The sequence below is a fragment of the Apodemus sylvaticus genome, chromosome 7 (assembly GCF_947179515.1).
Source record: "Apodemus sylvaticus chromosome 7, mApoSyl1.1, whole genome shotgun sequence".
Taxonomy (NCBI): domain Eukaryota; kingdom Metazoa; phylum Chordata; class Mammalia; order Rodentia; family Muridae; genus Apodemus; species Apodemus sylvaticus.
The window spans coordinates 86,525,960-86,551,347 of record NC_067478.1 but is presented as its reverse complement, the minus strand read 5'-3'; the positions used below and the strand labels follow the sequence as shown (position 1 = coordinate 86,551,347).

The 25,388-nt window shown below is 49.8% G+C and overlaps 1 protein-coding gene across 1 annotated transcript in view; it reads right to left on the bottom strand.

The window, feature by feature from the left end:
• Window positions 1-25,388, bottom strand: part of Grik4 (glutamate ionotropic receptor kainate type subunit 4) — a 436,861-nt gene that overhangs the window by 143,742 nt on the left and 267,731 nt on the right. Inside the window, exons 5-6 of the mRNA XM_052188602.1 lie at window positions 14,910-15,007; window positions 10,890-11,055 (exon numbers count right to left, since the gene is read on the bottom strand). Of these exons, the coding sequence (XP_052044562.1) occupies window positions 10,890-11,055; window positions 14,910-15,007 (264 nt within the window). The remainder of the gene's footprint in view (window positions 1-10,889; window positions 11,056-14,909; window positions 15,008-25,388) is intronic.

Genomic DNA, 25,388 nt, shown 5'->3' with positions numbered 1-25,388 from the left:
AGTCTGGAGTCTGGTAGCAAGATACCTACAGGCATTTGCTCACAGAGCAATGACAGGAGAAACCTTTATCAAGCCTTATTATGCTCTGGCTAATGCACTAAATTTTTAACATGGCTTATCTTATGTAAGTCTTCATAACAATACTGTACAGTATTAGAATTCCCAAGTTCCAAGAAGAACGGGAGGCGGGGAGGTAAGGAATGCACCTCATGCTGTGGGCAGCAAAAGAAAGCTGATTTTTCTACCACTGTCCGTTTCCGGTGCCAGCTTCAGCGCTGACTGACACAGTATTCAGTTCAGAGGTGCCATCAGTGCAGCCGGTAAAGACTCTTTCCTGGACCCTCCTGAGGTCCAAAGACAGCTGGCATCATTGACAGGTGGCACTGAGGAACATCCACACAGACCTTCTGTCATAGAAAATGTGGTGACTTGGGCAGTCATGCATGCGAGGGACACAGCTGACTAGAATTCCCACTTTCTGACCTCCACCTGACCCTTTACCCAGGAGATCAAGTCACCTCTGTGAACAAAGCACGTAGCAGCAGGTACCATACCTGCATGGCTCCCCAGGGACAAGGATGTGCATCTGCACATTTAAGTAGGGAAAGCTAACATTCAGTGTGTGTGTGTGTGTGTGGTTTGTTTTGTTTTGAAACAAGGAACCAGAGTGTGAGCTTGAGGACCTTGCCTGATGGAGGAGAAAAGTAGAAAGGTGTGGCTCACCTATTTTTGCCTTTGTCTGTGTCCTGCCCTCCCCTCCCCCCACTACTTCACCCTAAGTCTTGAGAAGGTCCTCCAGGGAGCGTCAGAGATGCGGGCTGGAATAACTTTGGAATAACATGCTTCACAAACAGGAGCTATGTGGTGTGCCGTGGTTTGAATGAGAACGGCCCACATAGGCTCAAAAACTTGGTCCCTCATTGGTGGAACAGCTTTGGAAGGATTGGGAGCCGTGGCTTCAGCGAAGGAGGTATTTCACTGGAGGGCTTTATGTACACAGACAGTAGGCAGACACAATGGACCCTGCCCTCGGTCTTTAAAGTAAGACAAGAGGAGAGTGAAGTTAAATCATACTCCCACTGTGCTTCGTGACCTCAGTGGATTTAGATTCCTGTGGGAGCAGCCTCTTTTTGTCCTAGCTGAAGATGGAGAGAGGGCATACTGCGCCATCCTCTGAGATGATATCAGAGGCTAGCCTCCACCAGACACAGACCCAAGCTTCTGCCCCAAAAGGCACTGTTCTCACCAGGAGGTCAGGGTAGAGGGGATGGAGATGGCACTCCAGGGTCTCAGTCAGGTCCTAGGCACTGAGTGATCCCTGAGGCCAGAGGGGTTAAAATGTGGGGAGTTTTGTGACCCCTACAGGCTTGGTTTGTAGCTATGAGAATCTTTGGAGGCTGGCTAGAAAGAGGCTAATCATCTCCCAACCCAAAATGTATGAGAAGGGAAAAGCCATTCAGTAAAGTGAGACCAGGAATTCCAGGGGAACACAGCAGGGTGTTGACACCTGACAAAGGCAGCCCAGGGACCTGTCGTCCTTTTCATCCTGGCAGGGGCCCTTGGCTCCTGGGGAAAGAGCGGATACACCAGAGACCCTGCTCCAATCCATCTGTGACCACTGACCCCTCGGCTGCTCTGCTACACTCTAAAGAAAACCAGCCCCCGCTTCACCCCATACTCTGTGTGCAAAGAGGGAGAGAGCTAGGGACAAGGGCAGTGAGCACCCCTAAAGGTGTGCACCCACCCCCCAATCACCCCTCAGAAAATTCTCCCTTCCCCTACCTGGAGTGGCCAAAAAATGAGCACAATATTGAGGCTCAAACACGGCAAGGGAGCTAGTGGCGCAATGTCCCCAGCCCACTGTGCCTCCATGTCTGGGAGGTCAGGGCAAGGTTATGCAGCATGGAGGTGTCAGGCCCCCAGAAGGGCCTCTGCGAATCTTAGCTGTCTCTTTTCTGCACTTTCCTGCCTCTCCTCCTGAAGACATCCCTCCTTTCTCAAGTCTTTACCCATTCCCTGCCCCCAACACTTACAGGAGCAACCACCCAGCACCTAAATCATAGCCCCTGCTGATAAATCATATAAAATAGTTACCAGCATACATAGTGCCCTGAATTTTCAATCCTGATAAGGCCCTTGTCAGCTGGAGCTATCCTAATCGGAAAACACACTGCACACACTGCCGCCCTGGAACACTGTGGCTTGGCAACACCACACACTGCACACTCAGGTGTGGGGGGGTTCCCCCTTGTGATCACATGACTTACTATCACTGCTTAGCAACTTCCAAAAAGTGAGGCCTAATATCCAAATCAAAATTTCAAGCATGGTATGAGTGTGGGGGGTGGAGTGGGGATGGCGGGAGGGGGCTCGATGTCGGGTGTGGGAGGGGCTCGACGTCGGGTGTGGGAGGGAGCTCGATGTCATGTCGGGTGTGGGAGGGGGCTCGATGTCATGTCGAGTATGGAAGGGGACTCGATGTCGGGTGTGGGAGGGAGCTCGATGTCGGGTGTGGGAGGGGACTCGATGTCGGGTGTGGGAGGGGACTCGATGTCGGGTGTGGGAGGGGACTCGATGTCGGGTGTGGGAGGGGACTCGATGTAGGGTGTGGGAGGGGACTCGATGTCGGGTGTGGGAGGGGGCTCGATGTCGGGTGTGGGAAGGGGCTCGGTGTCGGGTGTCTCCCACAATCACTTTCCGCTTTATGTTTTTTCAGGCAGAGCTTCTCTCCGAATCAGAGGCGAACCAATCCAGCTAGGCCTATGCCCAGTGATCCCAGGGGTTCTCCTGTTTCTACCTCCCTAGTGCCAAGATTATAAAACATGCCGCTGCTCTCACGTTTTTATGTGGGTGCTGGAAAACCCAGGCTCGGGTGTTGTTGCTTGTGTGGTAAACTTTAGCCACTGAGCCATCTCCCAAGCCCCTTAAGAGCGTTTTCCACTGAGGGCACATTGCTCCTGCCAAGGGTAAAGTTAGGAAAATGGAAGTTAGACCATTGTAAGTTGGGACCACCCAAACACAATACTATATACCTGAATGATTCCCCTCAGGAAAACCAGGGAACTCTTTCAGAGACCTCTGCACATCCCCAGGAAAGGCCGATACACTGTACTTTTGGACCGGACTGAGTTCGAAACTGAGGCCAGGGGACAATAGTGCCTGGGGAGACCAGTCACCTTGTCACCAGGCAGGCAGCTTAACAGAAGGAAGGGGTGTGGCCTGAGAAAACAAGGGAAAGGCAATCAGAAGATGGACTTGGTCCGGGAAGCCTCAGGACTGTGAGGGGTTGGACGGCACGGGGAGGGAGGCTTGCTCCCACGGGGGGGGGGGGGGGAGCATCTTGTTTTCACTGCCTAGAGATGCAATGGGCTGTATGTGTGGCAGTTCAGATCCTCATCATTGGGAAGACCCTCTAAGGGACTCTTCTGCAGGGAACTAAACTATGGGAGGGACGCAGAAAGAGACAGAGCCATGCATTTCCAGTGCAGGGAGCCTCTGATTCTGCAAGTCTAAAACAGGATTCTTTAAAAACAAACAAACAAAAGGAAACAAAAAAACTTTTAAAATTAGTTTGTATTTGTGTTTGCATGTATGTGCATGAGAGAGAGAGGTCCCACACATGTGCATACACATACTCATGTGGAGGTTAGAGAACATTTTGTGGAGCCAGTGCTTTTCCCACAGTGTGGATCCCGGGCTTCCAGCTCAGGCCGTCATACTTGGTGGTTACCCATCTTGCAGGTTCCAGAAGTTCGTACTTTTGTTTCCAGGCCTCGGGAGACAGAGGGCACTGCTTGGTGCCCCTGGGTCAGTGTCCTTCTCACCCCCTTACTAGAACTAAGGATTTACCAGGCACGGGCCATCACAGGGGTTAAACTCTGCTCTCCCTTCAGGGTTCCATCATCCCCACCCCAGACTTTCTCCCTCGTAGGATGGGGACAGAATGCTGGCCCTGCAGCAGCCTGCCTGCCAAGGCTGGGCTGAGGAGCCCGGGGAAGCCATTAGTCTCCATCAGGACCACAGTGGATCAATGTGGAGCCCGATAGGCAGCTGAGCAGGGGGAAGGGCATAGGCTGGTTTCCAGAAGCAGAAGGCAGGGGCCAGAGGGAGGTCATCAAGGCTGTGAAAGTGGATCTAGCGTCGGTTATTGACACAGGACGGGGACAGAGATGCTTGAATGTTGTCTCTGCAGGGGACACAATGATCCAACATCAAAATCTAAATACAGGGTCTACGTCGATGGCTCAGGGTTCGAGTGCTTACTGTACAGCATCGAGGCCTACGTTTGGATCCTCAACACTCTGAAAAGCAAGGTGTGGCAAGGGCTTGTGAATCTGTGCTCAGTGAAGAGCAGACTCGGAGACAGGTGGGGCTTGGCACCTCCATGGCAAGCCAGTTTAGAAGATTCAAGAAGTGCCAAGTTTAGTGAGGCAAATCAAGAGTGAGTGAGGGGGGGCAGGGAGAGAGAGAGACTAATATCTGTCAAGGGTGCTTGAGTTTGATCCCTGGACCTACATGGTAGAAGGAAAGAACCATCTCCTCTAAGTTTCTCTCTGTCTGTGTCTCTCTGTCGATCTGTCTGTCTGTCTGTCTGTCTCTCATACACACACATACACACACACAAATAATAAACAAAAAAATGTAAAGACAAAATAGACTGAGGAAGACATAAAACATCAACGTCTGGCTACCACAATCAGATCTCTCTCTCTCTCTCTCTCTTTCTCTCTCTCTCTCTCTCTCTCACACACACACACACACACACACACTACAGTAAATGTCTACATCAGGCTGCTGGGGAGTAGCTCAGTTGGGTGAGCGCTTGCCCACTGTGCAGGATTCCTTTCCTGGCTTCGACCTCCAGCGTCCTAGAAACTGAGGAAAGGATCTCAGGCCATGAGCCCAGCAATCAGTTGTTAGGGCCAGGAAGGTCGGAAAGTTCAAGGTTATCTTTGGCTACATAGTGAGTCTGAGGCCATCCCATGACCCATCTCAAAGAGGAAAGCCCACAACAGTATCTAGTCGGGCTGGCCCTCTCTAAGCCCCCTTCCCTGGTCCCTCCCTCCTCTAGCTGACTCCCTCAGTGCAGCACTCAGCACTCGGCTGTGGGAAGTGCTCTCTTGCCAGGGAGGGAAGCTCTGTGAAGTCCTGGAGGAATCAGCTAACGCTGAGGGACCGACCTTGGGGAGGACCTTGGGGAGGACCTTGGGGAGGATGTAATACATTAAATGAGTGTGACATGCGTGCTGCCTGGCGCCCTTGACCCTGCTGAGTGCTCATTTTTCTTCCCTTGCCGAATGTCAAACCCAGGTTGCATGGCTGTCAAATGTCCGTGGCACCAATTAATTTTTTTTTCTTTTTTGCAAGGAGATGGTCAGTTGGGAGACTCGGTCTTTTACTTATGTAACCCGGGATGGTCTCAAGCTCAACACCCTTCTTCAATGTCCTGAGTGCCACCCTACCTAGCTGGAGAAACTGAGTCTGACCAGAGAAGGTGAGCGTGCAGAGGGACTGACTGGTCACTGCGAGGTGAGGGGCACGATTCAGATTCAAGTGTGGGAACAATGCCTTTCACAAGCTTCCGTCCTGTTCTGTCCCATCTCACACCTGAGCCTGGCCTCAGGAACAAGGAGGGTGGAGAAAGCTGTGGAGCTGAGGTGGAAGGGAAGAAGTCCACAGAGACAGAGGTCTGGGCAGCTGTGGACCAAGCACAGCTGTTAAGCTCCAGCGCCTGGCCTCCAGCTGCACCACTCACATGGGGGAGGTCTCCGTGCTCCCCACACGTAGGACAAGGTAGTCCTCACCCTGTCTCTCCTATACAGATCAGAGGAGTAAGCAAGGCCAAGGGAGATGAGAACCATGTGACCTTGAAATTGGATGTCACCTCTCCTTTCTTCCTGCAGATAATGAAATTGGATGTCACCTCTCTTTTCTTCCTGCAGATAATAATACTGATAACAGAACCCGTCAGAAATGGTCATCTTCACTTCTCTGGTTTAAATTGTAGGATTTAAATGTTCTGGGTAACATCTAGGATCAAACCCAGGACCTGAGAACTTAAGGTTAAGATAATATAAACACGCTCGGTGCAGTGCTCAGTACACAGTAAATGTCACCAGGTTATGGAGTCATTGTCCCCTTCCAAGATCAGCCTGTAGGCTCATGGTTAAGTCTAGAACATTATAAGCAAGAGGCTTCTCACAACAGCTCACAGAGAAGGCCCACCACTGCATCAAATACTCATTGAAAGCATGCTGGGTAGCAAGCCATAATGTCCCCTGCTTGGCTCCCACCTTGTCAGCAGGGGGACATTGTGTTGCCGGGACAACAATAGTAATCAAATGTGCATCATCCTCTGGGTGCGGGACCTTCCCACCCAATCACCTCAATGGGCTTTATCATCTCCAGCAACAGAAAAGAACGGCTCAGAAAGGCAGAGTGTCTGCTGAGTATCAAACAGCTCCTCTGCGTTACAGCAGTAAGGGGTTCTCTCTCTTCTTCCCTGCCCGGGTGTGTGTGTGTGTGTGTGTGTGTGTATGCATATGCTTTCAAGTAGAGGCCAGAGGTTGATTTTTGATGCCCCTCAATCATTGTCCTTGTTTTTTAGGACAGAGCCTCTCTAAAACTGGAGCTCAGCGATTTGGCTAGACTGCTGGCCAAGGAGCCTCCTGTTTCTGCTCCTCCAGGATTGAGATTGCAACTATTTACCACTGACTAGGTGTTATGTGGCTTCTATGAGAATCTAGACCTGAGTCCCCACGGTTGTGTGCCAAGTACTTCACTCACAGTCATTTCTTCATCCCCAGGACTGTTCTCTTTCACACCACCACCCCGCCTTTCTCTTAGAGAACACTTCCTCCTATGATCACGACACGTGTGTTTCCATAGCCATTGTGGGGCCCACAGCTCTCCTTGGAAGCCCTCACAGAGCCGACTCCTTTGGGTTCTGTGGGGATAACTAGGAGAGCCTTGGCAGGGACACTCATGACATCTCCTCAACCTTTTTAGAAATAAAACTTAGAGACTTTCTGACTTTTTTTTTCTCATTAAAAAAAGGTAATGTAATTCACCGTGTATCTCTGCTTGGTCCCAAACCTGCTTATTAAAATAAAAACTCCTTCTGGGAAACAGGAGCATACGTAGTCAGATCCCCATGGAATGATCCCCGTTATGTGATTCTGAGGTGGAGAAATAGAATTAGATTCCCCTCCTAATTCCACCCTCAGTGTCTCTTGGCCCAGTATTAATAAGGAAGATGGAAGACGGTCTCATCCAGAGCTCGGAGACACATTTCCCTGCAGCCCCTCATTTCCTCAGCCTCTGATTAGATTTTTAATCTTCTCTGCCCTTGAACTCCTCCTGGCTGCCCCACCTTCCTTCCCCTGGCCGGGTGGGTGGGTGGGGACAGAAGTCGAAGCAACCTAATGAATTCTCTAAGCACATTATGCTATGGCTGAAGAGGCCTTGAGCCTGTGTCCGGATATCCTCCATCATCTAGGCCCTGGGGCGTACTCAGCCACACGTCCCCTCTTTTCCAGGAAGGTAGGGACCTCTGCTCCAGAAGTCTCCATTCCGACCAGGCAGAGGCCACACTCAAGCTGCTGCCCTGGGGCTGTGTGCATAGAGCTGGGGTGAAGGAGGATGAGACACTGAGCGGTAAGGCCCAGAGTGAGCGAGGAGGACCCGCAGAAGAGTCCCGGCTTTGCCGTGATATGACCTTAAAGTCCCTTTAAAACAACAAAACAGAACAAACCACCCAATGCTGTTTTCTCCACTCTGGCAAGACTGAGGAGAGGAGGGAGTGCCAGGATTCTGATGGAAAGATCTGGGAGGCTGCAGTACCCATCCAAGTACTGAGTGCAGACTCCATGTTTCACATACACCTGAGCCACAGACCTCCCCAAACCCCATAAGAGCTAGAGGAGAGAGACAGGCTCAGTTTGTAAGCAACATGGATCGTGGCTTAGACACAAGAAAGAATTTCCTGAAGCTCTTGTGAGCTCTTGTTAACCAGCACTGAGGCAGACTTTGGGAGAACTTTTGCCTCCAGATATTTCAGACTGCCTTTTCCTCTATCTCTTAAAGGTCCCACTGTGCAAGTCCTGTTAGAGTGGCCTTGTGGCAATCAATTCCCAGAATGGGGAAGGGGCTCGATTCTGGGACATTGCCCATTGATGATGAGGGTAGAAATAGAGCACTATGTACAGAGGGTAGAAATAGAGCACCTTCCAACCACATCCTATCAAATATGAGCATCCTGTGGACACCCAGATCTTTGTGAGGCATGTGGGAGACTATTTGGAGAGGCAGGGGCATCTCAGAATGTCCATGCCAAGTGGAAGTGTGAGTTGCCACAAGGGAGAAAGAGAATGAAGGCTCATCCTCTATTCATCTATCTCCTTTTATAACCACAAACTCTGTGCCCATGCTCATTCACATCAAAACAATGCTGCCAAGAGAGCTTTCCACAGCGTTCAGATGTTCTGTGTCAGCGCTTGCTAGTTGGTGGCCGGTGGTTGCAAGAGACAGCTGAACACCTGAAGTGATGCTGGTGAGACTGAGGGGTTTTAATTTTTAGTGTAAATGTATCTTATTGTATACTTTTTATTTGTTTGTTTTTTCTTGCTTTGTGGCCTATGAAGGCTTCCGTCTACAGCAATCCCCCCGTCCCCCACCCCCACCCCCATCTCAGTCTCAGTCTCAGTCTCAGCTTCCCAAGGGCTAAGGTTACAGAGGCACACCACCACACCCAACTCTGAAAATTTCATTTTACCTAATTCAGACTTTAAATTTAAATAGTGAAAAGTGACTTGAGACTCTTGCACAGGTCATCCTAGATCCAGAGGAACCCAGTGTGACATATGCAAAGGAAATGTCGGTGACACGCCTTAGTTACTTTCCAGGAAACCTGGGTTTAAACCTCAACTCTCCCACTTACTAGCTATAGGACTCTGGACAAGGTCAACTATTCTCTGGAGTTCTCTTGCCTCTATTGTACTGAAGGGATGTGGTCTCTGTTTGCTCGGCACTTGCTGAAGCCCTTCGGAGAGCCCCCAGCCTGAGAACACACCCCGTTCCCTCCAAAGCCACTTTCTTGGATTAACTGCTTCAGTGCCCATGTTGACTGACAGTGAGAGGGGCTGGTGTGTTCCTGCATGTGACCCACCTGTGAGCCTTCACAGAACCCTTCGGAACCAGGCTGGTCTCTCCAGGTCTGAGGGTCTTCAGCTCCTTATAAATCTAACTCAGGTCCCAACTTGCCTGGCCTCACTTTCATCTACTCAAATTAGTTGTTCCTTAATGGTGAACCCAACATTACAATGACCACTCTGCTGAGGCCGTTCCTCAGGGAAGAGATCTCCACAGTCCCTCAATGAATGCAGCACCCAAGTCTACACTCCCTTACTAGTCACCCAGGGCTTTGGATTTCCCTTTTCAACCTGCTCCCAGCTCCTATCAATATCCATTCTTAACCAGTCTCTCTTTTTTTCTTTGCCCTCCCTTGGCCTGCATCTCTCTTCCCTATGAACCTAAGTCTTTTGAATATTTCCAGCTTGATCTGAAGGCCCCATCTAAGCCTGGAAACCTTTCCTGGGCATCCCTGGGCTCAGAGAATCTCCTCCCACGAGTCACAGTGCTCACCTGACACTTAGCACAGTTTCTCAGGGGACAGCTCACAATGCAGGCAGTGGCCATTCTCCTTTTGTATCCACTTTGGGCTCTGAAAGAGCTTGGGCTGTCTGGAGAAGACCTGTGTGGTTCTGCTGCATAAGGTTTAGACTGTGAGTGAGTCACTTGACCTCTGAGTCTCAACCTCCTCAACTTGGACATGGGGGTTGCTATGCATTTCCAACCCCTGTCTGGTTGTAATGATTAGGTACAGCTAGAACACACAGGAGAGCAGATTTTGTTGAGCAAACAGTCAGGAAAGCTGGAGAATGGATACAAAGTGCATGTGTGGAGGCAGTCAAAGGCGAAGGTGTGTCTGCTGCAGTGGGTATATCTGACCTGTCTTGTGCTTTTGTTTTTAGATAGTACTTGGATTCAAGGATAGAGGGAGGCCTTGTCCAGAGCAGCTCAGACAAGTCCAAGACAGGTCACGGCAGAAGAGAACACACCTCCACAAATGAGCACAGCCCATGACGACCTACAGGGTCAGAATAACTTGCTCAGCTCCCCTGTGCAGGTGACAGGCTAGCTTCAAGCACAGGCCACCAGTACACACCAGCGGCCACCCTCTAACCGACAACAAGCAGGGATACAGATGCCACCCAGACTACATGAACACACATGTTTGCTGACTCAAATTAGCTTAAATCTCATAAACACTGAATTTACGTCTCAAATTGTGTGAGAGACACAGAAAATGCATTTCCAAGCCTGTGTTTGCAGAAAGAGAAAAGAAGATGCTTTATCAGGGATTGACCTTGGACCTTATTCCATCAGCAAAACCTGCTCTCCGGGGGAAGATACTCTTCAGCTCATCAAGTACAAATGCATTCAATTTTGTATTCCCACCTCTCTCTCCCTCTCTCTTTGTATCTCCTTAACAATGAGGCTGAAAATGTGGGAATTGAGTTTGCAGATACAAAAAGACTTGGCAGTTGGCCAGTTTCCCTGCAACCTAGTTCCATGCCAAAGGGTGCTCATGGGCACTGCTTCTCTTTTACACATACAGACAGAGAGGGAGAGAGAGAGAGAGAGAGAGAGAGAGAGAGAGAGAGAGAGAGAGAGAGAGAGAGATATGCAACTGTTTGTAGTCAGACTAGGATCCTTAGGATCCTAGGGATACCTCCTCCCTGGGTCATTGCAAACCTGGGTGCCCATAGCCTAGCAGGAATGAACCAGAGCAGCCTGTCTGGACACGGAGCTAGCCTGGGAATACGTACATTCTGCTTTGGCACAGATGAGGCAGGCGGTGGTGCAGTTGAAGAAGTTCAGGATCCCAGCCACAGCCACACTGATGTCGGTGTTGCTGGGGTGAAGGTTCAGGGTCGTGAATCTCTGGAGTTGGAACCTGACAAATTCCTCTGGGGCCACTTTGAAATGAGGAACCTGGCGAGGAGAGCAAAACAGCATCCAGATCCAGAATGGCGGGGAGATCTAAAGCAGGATGGGTGGCCCAGGCTGGGCCTGAGCGGGTCTTCTTTTGCTTCACACCTTTGACACACACCAAGGGAAAAGCAGCAAGCAGGAGTACATGACACGGTGGTGTCCTTGTCAAGACCCAGAACAAGCCACCCTTGTTCTCTCTCTCCGTATACTCTCCGTAGTATAAGAGTGTGATCACGCTGGAAGTCCTTACAGTATATTATCTATGGTTAATATATTGGAGCAGAGATGGCAAGAAGAGACACACCCTTCCCTATAGGTTAGACAGGAGGCTTTCAGTACATAGCTGCTATACAGAATTCCCAGAAAGCTTCCTGGGCAAATCCCAGGGGCAGGGGGTAGACCCCAATATTCCTGGGGAGCATTCAGAACCTCTGGATGGAGCCGGATGGATAAACACCTGCCCTGGGTTCATCAGAGCAGTGCTGGCTTCCCATCACATCTACCAGTGATGTTTCTAGAAGATGCCATGTTCCTTCTCTTTGCTGGGAAAGAGATATTAAGAGGCACCAGTGGTGGCTGTATTGACAGCTTAAGCTATTTGGTAGGTAATAGGAAAGTTAAATCGTAATAAGCTGCCATCCGCCTTGATTTTATTCCGACGCTCTCCTCTCTGGTACTCAGAGCTGGGAGAGCTGACACTGAGCGTGAGTCTGTGCTGATGCGAAAGCAAGTGAGATTGAAAGTGGACAGCAGGAGGAATTTCCTGATGATGGGGTTGCTTGGCTTCTAGAATGGATTAGTCAGATGTGATCACAGAAGTGTTTGTTGCCTGGCTTTGCTCGGAGGCTCTGCTACAGGGGTCCGGGATGATGCTGTGATGGTCTCTACAGGATTCTAACCATCTTATGCTTTTACGATTTAGAGAGAAGCCTGCCAGAAACCAGGAGCTCTTTGGAAATCGAGATGGGAAGAGAGCAAAGATCTAGCAAAATCCAAAGAGAAAATTACTGAATTCAAGGAGGCTTAGCCCCTGAACCATGGACAGAACACAACCATATTTTTTCCCCAGCAGGGACTGCATGGTGTGGAATTGACAAGAGCCAGTAGTATGGAGGGTGGCTCTCGAGATCAGAGCTGACAAGGTGCATTTCATCGGGGCCTGTCCTCCTGCCTGCGTTTTGTATCCCACACAGCCGCTCTAAAGCAAGTAAGGTACACACCTTGAAGGCAGGAGGGGTGACAAATCTCCATGGCTGGAGACGGCCAGGTGCCCTGGCTCATTCAGATCCAGACCTTGGAGTCTCTGACCTGACTCCCCCCTGTGTGACTGGCAACCCCCTGAGCTGCAGCAGCAGCTGGCCAAAAGAGCTCTGCCCATCAGCTCCCCCGGGGTGAGGAGCCCTTAGAGACACTGATTTGTTCACAGCTCCCAGCCCTGGATTTGAGGAGGCGTCCTTCAAGGAGAAGGCTACGTACGTGGTTTTTGGAATCTACAGACTGTTTTGCCTCTAGGTTCTACTGTGTGATTCAGGAGTAAACCATTTAACCTGGCTAACCTTCATCAAAACAGAGTGGACCTCTGGTGTTTCTGAGAGTCCAAGAAGAGAGAATGTGATTCTGTGTCAAGAGCAAATCAGCATGCAGTCAGTGCCTGGACAATGCCTCGCTTCCCTCCCTTCCTCACTCTCTAAGTGTAGAAGTTTCCAGAGGCCCTTTAAACTGTGTGAGGGAGAGGGTGGAGCGGTCTTTCCAGGATGGTAGCAAGCATTCAATCACTATTGGGGGCTCTCTGGAAGGCTGCTGGGGAGGCAGCCGATTTCTCTGTGGCCTGGGCAAGGGTAGCTAGGCCTCACCCTGCTGGTTTGCTCTCTCTCTCTTGGAGAAAAATCAATCCACAATTGATTCAGGATTGCAAATTTGTCCCAGGAAGTCACCACAGTGGAGCTGAGGGGAGAGCAGGAGGCAGGAAGCAGCCAGCCATGGGGGTCTCAGAAATATTAGCAGCGTTTAAAGGGCTGGAGCCCAATGGCGAGGACTCCATGGCTTTTCCTCAGAGTCAGGCCTCATAAAATATTAACCAAAATGCATAATCTGAGTGGCAGGCAAGGTCGCTCTGGAAAGAACATGACCAGACAGGGGTGGGGGTGCGGGTAACTGCCTGGCTGCTGTCTTGCTGTCTGGCCAGTGCCTTCTGGTTGGACTGTGGGGGACGCTGTAAATCAGACGCTCCCGTGGCCTCTGTCCTGAAAGGCCACACTGTGGAGGGTCTCGCAAGCCAATGTAAAACAGCTCCAGCTCCGAGACAGGGCTCTTCTGGAGTTGGGGGCTGCGGAAGGATAGCAAGGGGCAGTGAAGGGAGTGTGGTGGGGAAAGGGAGAGAACAGAAAGCAAAAGGAATCAGCCAAAGAATGTGGGGGCACAAATGCTGGCAACCTAGCTGGGTGAGGAGCAGAGCCGCGGCTGGAGTAACAACCTGCCACACTTGACTGTGACCTGAAGCACAGCGAGGAGAGAGATTTAAATTAAACGTCAGCTCCTGGCTGAGCCCGTGACACGCTGCTGTGGCAGGACAGAAGTTGCTTTGTGGTCTGAGCTTGCCTAAGAAGCATCTTCCAGGGTAACTGAGCATGGGAGGGGGGCACTTCTGAACCTCTGTGAGAAGCAAAGCCAGGCTTGGGACAGGTGTGGCGAGGGCCATAAAATGCTTAAACATAACAGCTCTGAGGAGGGGCGGGGGGTTAGTGAACCAGGGCCTACTCAAACCCTGACCACGGTATCAAGGAGTCAGGTCCAGGAAGCTGGGTAGGCAGAAGCCTGTCTGTGATTCCCCAACTTTGGTAAGGGTGGTTTGCTGTGGGGATGTTAGGCCTTCTCTGAAAGGGCACTTGGACATTTCCAGCATCAGACGCTGCTCGAAAGTCAAGCCTCAGGTCTCCAGCACCAGTGGGAGATGGCTCTGCCTCCCCATGCTCCATCTGCTTCCTACATACTGGTCCAGAAAGGCTTTGGGACAAAGGGAGGCTGGTGCAGGGCAGGGGTGGGGCGATGGGAGGGGTCGGGGATGGGTGGTGTGGGAATGTGGCAATGTGGGGAGCATGGGGGTATAGGGGTGAGGGGGGTGTACGGGTGGGGGAGGGGTGGAAGAGTGTTGTCCTCTTGCCCACTGTCTTCTGGGTATATATTTGCAGGTGAAAGACCGGCAGCTTCTAAAAAGGACCCACGGTGATGCCCACAGTCGGCAGGCTCTCTAAAGCTCAAGTTGCTAGGAGACCTGTCTCCCATCATGTTTTTGTCCCATGAACTGGAACCAGAGGAAATGGCCTCCAGTCAGAGGTCATACCTGAAGCCCAACATCTCATCGCTTGGAAGAGCAAATGCAGGAACTAGTGAATGAGGGAAACAAAATAAAATCTCTTCCCCATCCACGTAGAAAGCAAAGGCTTTCACAGTTTATTCTCGCAATAAAACGGAGCAGAGGCTTCTTCCTCCCAAGGCATTCTTTCCCAGAATCCCATGGAACAGAGCACCAATACACTGCCTACACCAACGGCGCAGACTTCAGACCCCTGCTCCCTTAGCCCCCTGCCAGACTTCGAGCCTCCATCTCTGCATCACAGGCAGGCCACTGCAGGCACTGCCCCATCCTGGGCCCTAATGCATTGAGCTTAGCTTGGAAATCCTTTGGTCAAATGTTTCCCATCTTCCCATCTCTTGGGAAAAGGACATGTTCCCCCAGGGGCCATTCTACCTCACATTTGCCTTGATGATGTCATTAACAGCATGGCCTCTTTGGCTCTTCCTGCTTTCAAGGATGCAGTCTACAGGCCCCATCCCCAAATCAGCCTCATACTCACCTCCTTCTCTCCACAGATGTTGCTGATGATGGAGCTGGAGGCTGGGCTGGACGATGGTCCCAGGACAGCGACCACTCCCTTGGGGAGGATCTGACACACTGTAGCCAGGGCAAAAGCGGGATTAGGGAAGAAAACACAACATTCAGACAATGCAGCCCAGGCTCTGCCCTGACTGAGTTCTTAGACCATTACCCAATACCCTCACCTTCTGCCCATGCCCAATGCAGGCTCCGTCCCGCACCTTCTAAACCCAAGTCTCTCCGGCAGTTTTATTAGTGTTTATGGACAATATTAAATGAGGAAATGACCCAGGTTATGACAACATATAGCCATAGCCAACAGGAGGTATAAATTATCGGAGCCCTCACCAAAGAACAGAGGTAATAGGGAATCCAAGGTGCCCCACACACTCCCTGTCTGGTCTGTAGAGTGTTGGGGGACACAGCTGCTCAAAGGTGCAAGGTCTAGGTGGTATCGGTGGTAGCAAGCCTTCAATCTCTTAAGACCTCAGATGCAAATACAGTTGAGGAGGAAGAAAAGCAGACACTCAGGCGACCAAGGTGGCTAAGAGACACCAGCAGAGAGGTGAAAAGCAGTGTGGAAGTCAAAAGAGACAGATGTGTGTGAGAGAGAGAGAGAGAGAGAGAGAGAAGGGGGGGACACAGAGAAAAGAAAGAGGTGGAGGGAGTGTCTCTGGAGCTGGTTCCCACCGGGTGCTACCTGGGGACCAGCATTGCCTGAGACCTTGCTTTGCTTACCTTCAATTTGGAAGGCCCCCTCCCTTCCTGATTGCTAGATGCCCACTTTTCATAGGTTCCCCAGACACCCTCTTTTCTTAGACCCTTGTTCCCACATCCCTACTTTACGTCTCTCAGTCTGTCTGTCTCTGTCTCTCTGTCTCTCTGTCTCTCTGTCTCTCTCTCTCTCTCTCTGTGTGTGTGTGTGTGTGTGTGTGTGTGTGTGTGTGTGTGTAATGTGGACACCAGAGGTCATCCTCTGCTGTTTCCCTCCTTAATTTCTACGACGAGGTCCCTCATGGAACCCGGATCTTACCATCTGTCTAGCCTGGGAAGCCGGGCAGTGAGCCCAGAGGGTCCAGCTATCTTTACCCCAGCATTGAGCTTGCTGATATGCATTGCCATAACCAGCTTTCCTGTGGGTGCTGGGGCTGCAAGCTCTGGCCCTCACGCTTTGGACAGCAAGCTCTCAGCCCATTGAACCTCCTCCCTAGACCCACTCACTCACTGGATCAAATCCCTTTGGCCAGGTGACCTTTGATGTCAGGCACAATGTTTTCTAGATAGAGTTGCAGATTGGACTCGTGACTGGATGCGGAATGATGGGGCCTGTGGTCAGAAGAGGAAGGGAGAATTGAGGTTTTGGAATGCTAGAGACTGAGAACAGCAGATGGAAAGGAACAAGGGCCTAGAACGAGTCTGAGGTCATTCTGTGCACACATCAGTGATGTCAGAGCCCGCATGCCATCCTTGGCTGCATAAGGAGGCTCTCCACCGTACAATCTGACACTTCATCCACAACTGAAACCCCAGCTCCATACACGTTTCTCTCTAATTCATGACAGAACTCATTTCCCAGGCCCAGAAACTGCAAGTGAGGAAAGCTGGTGTGCATGCTGGTGTGTGGAGGAAGCCACCACACCATGCCTGAAGCCCAAGGCTCCTTCCTATGGAGAGAGTCCTAACCATCAAAAGCCATGGGGTCAACTGCATGGGGTGCAGATACCAGGGGAGGACTCCATGGTTCAAATCACAGAGTTGTGGTGTACCATCTGAACTTTGGGTCTTCTAAAACCTCTCTTTACCTGTGGGCTCCAAAGTCTCAAAGCCGCAGAAGACTCAACAGTCCTAAGTGTGCCCATCCCCAGGGGCATTAGAGCCTAGTGGCCAGGCCTGACCTTGGCTGAGCCTCAGACGAATGCAAGCCTTCTCGTGCCTGACTGTAGCTCCTGCTGCCTGCTGGATGCCTTCAGTATCATCCCAGCACGGCAGCCTTCAAGAGGAGTCCTCCCTCCCGATGTTAGGTGACACACAGGTCAAGGCCAGAGTCAGCTTTGGGATTCAATCTGACTCTCTCCAGCCACACCTTTCCCAGCTCCCTCCCCCACTACAGTCCCTCCACGCTTACCGAGGTCTCTCTCTGAGCCCACCTCGTTTGACTTTTGTTAAAATCATCACCGCCCGCACTGGTTCTCATCCGACTCTCTTTCCTAGCATATAACAAGCTGGCGATGCTGTTCTCTGGGGTTTCATAACACTGTCCAACGCTGCTTCTCATCTAGTCTCTGACATTCTCCCTTGCCTAATGGCTCTTTCTTTGTTATTTGCTTAATCCGGGTTTTACCCACGCCTCTCTCTGCCTGCACTTGCCCAGATGACCCTACCATTTGGCTTATACCTTGAGTACCAAATCAAGGTCTAAGCACCTTCTGGTCTTAGTCAAGGCCCCTGCCCTCCGGCCCCTCCTACTCAGCATGGCTGAGTTGAGCATAGTCTGAGCGTGGTGGACTCTTCCACCAAACAGCCTGGGTCTGAGAGGGCGTCGGATTCCCAGGAATTGCAGATGGTCGTGAGCCATCCAACACCCATGCCAGGAATCCGACTCAGGTCCTCTGCAAGAGCAGTAAGGGCTTTTTCCTGCTGATCCATCACCCCAGCTGTGTTACGGTTTAAAGTTAGCCACGGCGTGATGGGTTTCATTATAGTGTTTTCATACAAATACATCATTATACTTTTTCTTATTCGTCCATCTTCCCACACTGTGCTCCTCCATCTTCCTCTGTCAGCTCTTGCCAATCCTCTTCCTCCCCTGAGGACAATTCACTTTATTCCCACTTTACAGCTGTGGCAATGAAGGCGTAGTATATAAGTAACTTATTCAAGCTCACATGGGTAATGTACAGCTGAGCCAGGTTTGACCTTAGAGGTCCATCTGACATCAAAGCTCATGTTCTTAACCACTGCGCTTCACTTCCCTGAGCTCCTGGAGGTCAAAGCTACGGTCCCTCTTGATTCTCCCACACGTCCCGTCTCACTAGGCTCTGCCAATCTGACCTCACTTCCTAGGGGTTCTGTCTCCAGGGACACGCTCAGACTATGCTCAACTCTGCTCCAATTCTTTCTCTATGCTGCAGGGTTAGCCATAATCATAAAACATTGATCTGCTGCTCTGGTCTGTCTTCTGTGTCCAGGCGCTCTCCAGCCCTTAGAGTAGCACATCAAGTAGCCATGGCTTAGCTGTTCTATAGCCTTCTTGACTCTTCTCATGGGAAACTGGAAATAAACTAAATGTCTAACCACCAAGGAACAGCTATAAAGAGTGGGTCATATGCCCAAACAGAATGATATTTAGGCATTTTAGATATATCAGAACAGTTAATAATAGCATTATGATTATTTATGTAAAAATATTAAGAGAATTAAGTAGGATGTAAAATTATATGCGCATCTACACAAAGCTCAGGCTAAGCCAATACCGGGGCTAGTTATGTATTGAAGAATGAGCCAAGGAAAACATGATTAGTGCCAACGGTTACCAGGAGATAATTACGGCCTGCTCAGAGAACATCTTAGGGATGGATTTATGTAATTCTAAAGCAACCTGATGAAACAGGTACAATGGCTGGCACCTTCACTTTACAGACACAAAAACAAGATGAAGAAACTGAGGAATAGAGTGCAGATTGGGCAGTTTGACCCCTGGCTCTAGGACTAACTCCTAAACCACAGCCTTCCACAGAGAATGCAATTAACTGGAATGTTACATGACACTGCCTTGGCAGCGAGAATGTTCTGTGGTTTTCTTTTTTTATTCCTTCGCTCTCTGTAATGAGCATGTATTCTTTTTATAATATGTTGTAAGGAATGTGATAAAAAAAAATCTCCTGATGACAAGTAAAATTTAAGAGGTCTGATCTGCCTGTCATCCTGCCTTCGCAGCCCCCGTGCCTCTTTCCGCACTGTTCCTGACTCTGTCTTCCTCCTCTAGGCTTCCTCTGACTGGTTAGTTGTGCCTAAATCAGCTGTTCCTACCTGACCTGTGTTCTATGATGAGCAGTCAGGGGTGGGAAGGGGTGAGTGTGTGACTGTGTGTGTATGTGTGTGTGTGTGTATCTGTCTATGTGTGTGTGTATTGAGAGTGTGTGTACGTGTGTATGCATGTGTGTATGCATATGTGTATGGTGAGTATCTGTATGTATGTGTGTGTGTGTAATGAGAGAAAAACTCTGTGTGTGTGTATGTGTGTATGGTGAGTATGTGTGTCTATCTGTCTGTCTCTGTGTGTCTGTGTGTGTGCGTGTGTATGGTGAGGGTGTGTATGTATGTGTGTTCATGTGTGTATGTGCATGTGTATGGTGAGTGTGTGTGTGTTTGTGTGCATGTGTGTGTGTGATGAGAGAGAGACTGTGTGTGTGTGTGTATGTGTGTGTGTGTATGTGTGTGTGTATGTGTGTGTGTGTATGTGTGTGTGTGTGTGTGTGTGTGTGCTGGTGGTAGTGGTGCTGTTGTTGTTCATCCCTTTCTATAAACCTCGCTGAGATGTAACATTTTCTTTGCTTTCAATGTGTATAATAAAGCATGGTATATTTGCAGTACATGCGCCTTTGTCACTAGCAGAAATTACCGATGTTTTCATATCCCATCACAAACGTCATTTATATTCATGACTAGTTCAACCTTGTTCTAGTGGTTAGACCCAACGCTGGGCTTGCCTATGAATACATTAAAAAATCATAGATACTAATATATCACTATTAAAATATTTTAGCTGCTTTTCTATATAATTAGTTTCCATGGTCAGCTATTTGATCTACTTTAAAAGACTTCTCTAAGATAGGGTTCTTTAGCACTCCCTGCCTGCCATGGTCTAGATTTTTGCTCTTCTGCTCAGGGAAACTCATATTGATCCTCCAGCACCCAGCTCAGATCCTGCCCCAAGGCAAGAAAGCATCTGTGTCTTGCATCTGACCCAGCTGCCTGTAGAAACTGGGCGATTCCCTCGGCCTCTAAACGCCTAGCCAGCTTCTGCCCCAAGCATACTTGTGATGGCTTTCAGCAGAGGGATTTTTTTCTAAAGATAAATTCTTACAGAAGGTCATAATCCCAAATTTGGATGTGTTACCTCAAAATAGGTGGTAAAATCTCATCTAAGTAGACAGATGTGCAGCTATTTATCAGCTAAGCAGCCCTAATCCAAAAATCCTAAATCCTATCAGAAACTTTTTGAGCCCTGGCATGATGCTCCAAACACTTGAGACTTGGGATTTCGGATAGAGTGATTGTTAGGAATTCTCAACTACCAATGTCCACGTGAACATTGTTCAAATCCTCACCTCCACCGCCACCAGGAAACACTTCTGGTCCCAAGCATTTCATCCAACAGTTATTCAAACTGTGTAATGTGTGACTATTAAATATATTTGTTTGCATGTGGAGACATGCTTTGGTGTCTGGCATATGTACCATGTGCACTTTCTATAGTCTCAAAAGTTCTGAGTTCTAAACATATCAGGCTTCAGGAGTTGAATTCCTGGGCCTGTCCTTCTGAGCTCTCCAGACCCACATCCATGTATCTGTTGACATCACTGGGTTCTAAACCCTTGAGGGCATGGGGATCTTTGTTCAGACCTGGCAGAAAGCGGTTGCTCACCAGATACTTGCTCTCTTGAACTGCGGTGGTCCAAGATGAGTCCAGGGAGATAGGATGGTCATCCCATCAGCAGCATGGCTTGGGAATCCTCGAGATGGAGGGGGAATTGCCACAAAAAAATTCATCTCTCAAACTTCCGGGCACGAGTCTCACAGGCCAAGGCCACCAGAGTGAGGGCACTGAGAAGTGGCTGGGAGAGGCATCAAGGAAGGGAAACAGATGCCCCAACTCTGTTTCCAGGGGAGCAGGAGAATGAGGATACAGAAAGATGTATGGATGCAGTCAGGGCAACTGTTTTCCAGGCAGCAGAGGAACCATAAAGCAATTGTTAAATCAGCTAAGAGAACAGAAGACCATGAAGTGCTGTCGCAGCCCCATGAGAGGCTTCTCTGTGGCTCTGACATCCATCTAGGGAGCTGGGCCCAAGCCCAAGCCCATAGGAGCAGTATGAGATGGGGATGGCTGGTGGTGAGGCATATGGTCCAGAGGGGTTAATCCAGAGGCCACTGAATGGAGGGCCTTGTCCCTGGCAAGGTAGCTCTAGATGAGCCACTCAGCTACCCTCAGGTGCCAAACATCCCAGTTTCACAGGGCCAGGAGACAGAAAACACTAGAGATGACTCAGGTCTTGGCATCAAACCAGAGAGCAGCAAGGCACAGGTGCCTCTTTATTCTCACACGCAGAGCACATCAAGAGGCCCAGACTGCCCTACAATCAGGCAGCGACTGCCTCTGTTTCCTCTGACACATAGTCTCCTCCTGCACCAAGGCTTTCAGAGATACGCCCCAGCTCCTATTCCCCAAGGTGGTCAGTGGGCTGAGTGAAGTGGATTTGCTGGCTGAGCTGTGTGGGAAGAGGACAGCTCACTAAACCATCATGCACCACAGCAGGGCCTAGTTCCAGAAACCACCGCCATCACCACCTCCTTCCCTAATAGTCACAAACCACTGGCGAAGGAACAACACCATTCTCTGGGGCTTCCCACGTGCCAGGCACCCGGCTGGCAGGCACATCACCACTGAGGGTGAGGCATGAATCTAGGCTTTGCAAAAATGGATATAAGTTGCTGAGAGCTCCCACCAGGTTGTGCACTAATCCGAGTATGTTAAAGACTCCCATTCTCACCTACCCCACCCCCACTAACCTCAGGAAGGGAGAGTGCTGGGCATGCCCGTTTCCAGAGAATTCTGATTCTTTGCCCACAAGGACTTAGAGAAATAAGGCCTGAGCTGAAGATGTGGTAGAACCAAGGTTAGAATTCTGGGGCATACCAGTGACCCCAGCTCTGAATGGGAGTGTTGGCCTCTACTGACCTTCACATCTGACCATCAACTGTGCCTGCTGTAGACTCTGTAAAAGACACATGTCCATCAGTCACGTCTCTCCATTGTACCCCTGCTCTCCAGGCTCAAGCCTTGGCTCTGGCTAATGTACCATCTACTGGGGTGCTAGGTCTCTTCACCTATGGAACACCCCCAAGGCTTTGCCTAGCGTTTCACCTGATGGACCACCTGGCTTATGTCCTAGCTCCGATGTATGATGGATGCGCGGTCTGAGCCACTCTCTGACAACACCTTTAGAAGTCACCTAAGACTTACGTCACTTTGAAGAATGGGTACTCCTTAGCTTCTTCCTTGAAAAGACCAGGAGCCTCAGTTACTTAAGAAGCTAGGACCAGATTGTTTCTGAGCTCTGCCATCCCGTGTGTTACTGAGCCCATGCTGTGCACCAGAGACGCAGTGATCTCAGACAGCAGAGCAAGGAATGTTTGCTGCATGGCTCCTCACAACTTGCGTGTTTTTCTAGCTTCTCTTTATCCTCTCTCTCTCTCTCTCTCTCTCTCTCTCTCTCTGTCTCTCTCTTTCTCTCTCTGTGTGTGTGTGTGTTGCCCACACATGCTCATGGAGACCAGAAGTCAACCTTGGGTCTTGTTTCTCAGGCATGGTCCATCTTGTTCTGTTTTGAGATAATGTCTCTTGCTGGGCCAGAACTCAGCAAACAGCAGTCTAGACTGACTGGCCCTGAGCTTAGGATCTATTCACCTCCACCTCCCAAGCACCGGAATTACAGAGATAGCAAGCACTCTACCACTGAGCAGTCACTCCAGAAGCTTTGGACTCATCTTGGGGGAACCTTGAGTCCCTGGAGGTCATGACCCCAAGCCTTCATGAATGCTGGAAGCCTAGGAAGTGTGGACTTGCAGATGGGGTCAGAACTTATCAGACACACATCCTGTGCCAGGAACGCTGGAGCCTTCCTTGGTCCTGGTTCCCCGGTGAGCCTTCTAGATATCAAAGGGAGACGGTGTGGGCCGTGGATGGTATGCTCGCCTCACAGAAACAAGCAGAGGTGAGGAGGGGTTGACAGGAAGGCCCCTGCTTCCAGCTCTACAGTAAATTAGGCTTCAAACTAGCTCTGGCTACATAGTGACAGTGCCTGCGGATAGCTGAGTGACAAAGGGGAGGTGCTCAGTTAAACCTAATACATTCGCCACAGGAGACAGAGCGATCTATGGAGAGAGGGTATCAAAATCTGATGCCTGTTAGGGGCTCCTTGCAGACGGAAGGCTGTGATGGAGAGATGGCAGTAAGCTGCAGAGGGAAGCCGGAAGGGCCGAGAGAGCTCGGGGTGGGGAGGAGATGGCTTAATAGGTCTTGTTTATTCTTTTCACTTCAGATCTGTGAGCTGTGCAGGGGGAGTTAGCAAATCAAATATCTGGAAGCCTGAGGCAATGGTGGTAAAGGGCAGAGGTCGGGGGAGTCCCATGAGTGTTGGTGGAAGCTGTGTAAGTGACCCTCACTTTAAACCTACTGGATGAAAACCTGCCCATGTGAACCAGACAGAACAGGGTTGATTTTTTTTTTCTCCTCGTATCTTCCCAGCTTCCAGGTTGGCTGTTAATTAATGCCCTGTGTGATACTTTCCATCTCTGAGCCTTGTGCTCGGCGAACAGAGGATGCTAGCATCTTCATCTTCGTTACACTCCCTCATCTTTGATTCTCAAAATAACCTCCACTTCCCTGGACTGGCTGGCCCACCCTGAGTGTGATTCATTAAGTGTGCAATGTTCAGAGCTCTTTGCAAAGCACCTATTACTTCAGTAAGACCAAATAGCCCTGTTGAATTGCTAAAGTCCCAACTTCAATCACAGCCTCAACTTTGCCTAACCAAATATTTCACTAGCAGTCTCTTTCATCTCCTTGAAGCAGGGTCCCTGGCCACTGGGAGATGAGTGAGGGGTTGGGGGAGTCAGCCAAGGCCCTGGATCCATGCAAATGTCTTCAATTAGCAATGAAAATCAGACCTGGACCACTAGCCCAGGGAAATCTCAGACTGAGGTGCAGACCAGCAACTGGTATGAGGTGACCCACCACAACTTTCAAAGGCTCAGAGCTGTCAGGCGCATCAAACGCGGAGAAAACGGGAAAGAAAATGGGAACGTCCAATTATGAAGGATGTTGACATTAAGCAAGTCTCCTGAGAAAAGCCTGGGAGAGAGAGGGAGCCTGCCCTTGGGGACAGCTGAGCTTGGAAACAGGAGAGAAGAGGTGATAGCGATAGCGTGCACAGATGAGACAGGAGCAAAAATAATCAAACAACCAAAGCTATAGCTTGCTGACGACTCAGGTGGCAACCACCAAGGGCATGTGTCACCTACACTGTCGCATGGACCGCTCTGATGAGACAGCATGACTGTAACTATCATCTGACACATTAGCAAATCCAAGGCATAAAAATGGCTAAATAGCCCTTTCCACACCACACAGGTAGCGCTCTCTGCTCAATCCAGTTCTCGAACCCACAATCCTAACTGTCATACCACTTAGACCTCTTCCTAAATAGGGGTCAGAGTGGCTGGCCTCCTCCACCCAAGGATCCTGTTCTGAATCTACCTATCTTTTCCCAGTATTGCCACGGACACCGGAGAGACTGCTCATCTCCCTTTAGCCCACTGCACGAACCCACCATCCACCTGTTCCCTTCCCTGAATATAGAAAAGAAACTAGGCGTGACCTTTCAAAGAAATATCTAGGTGGTGTTTAAAACCTGTAATGGTGATACACTCTGACTCCAGATGAAAGACCCCTGGGGGTAGACCAGTCCAGAAGCATCTGAAGCTTGCCTCAAACACATGGATATAAAAGCTGAAGCGAAGGCCACTCGCTAATAAAATACTCAGTGCCTAAAAGGACATTAAAAAGATGTCCAAAGCCCTGCAAAGAAGAATAAAGATATCAATTTCCTTTACTCCCTGATTCATCTGGCTTCATATTTTAGATGCCTTGACTTTACCAAGGCAGGCTGCACGGGTCACTGGGAGAGGAAATTTCTTCCCGCCAATGACGCCATCCACAACAGGCACATATGCTTTGAGTCCTGCTGGGGAGGCCCTGAAGAACTGAGGGCAGGAGAGGAGAGTTGGTTTTCAAAGAGTTATGAAGAAATCCAGACCCTTGTCTGATACCTAAGTGACGAAACTTCACAGACCACACTAGGAGACTCGTGAGAAATTATTGGTATTCTGATTCTATTTGGAAGATCTTGAGCAATCATCTGTCTTCCTTTTGTTGTCCTGGACATTAATTGTGACATCTTCCCTGATAAATTCTTGTTGGCTAGAATCAGGGGCAATAGGCACTTGCTGAATATTTATTTACTAATTGAATGAATAAATGAATTTTTTTTTATACAGGATGCACCACACCCTGTTCTGGAGACATGCATGCTACTCACAGCTACTGAAAGGACACTGTTCCCCCAAGGATAGTCAACATCTGCTTGCAGTCTGGCGAACACCAGTGTCCTGTGAG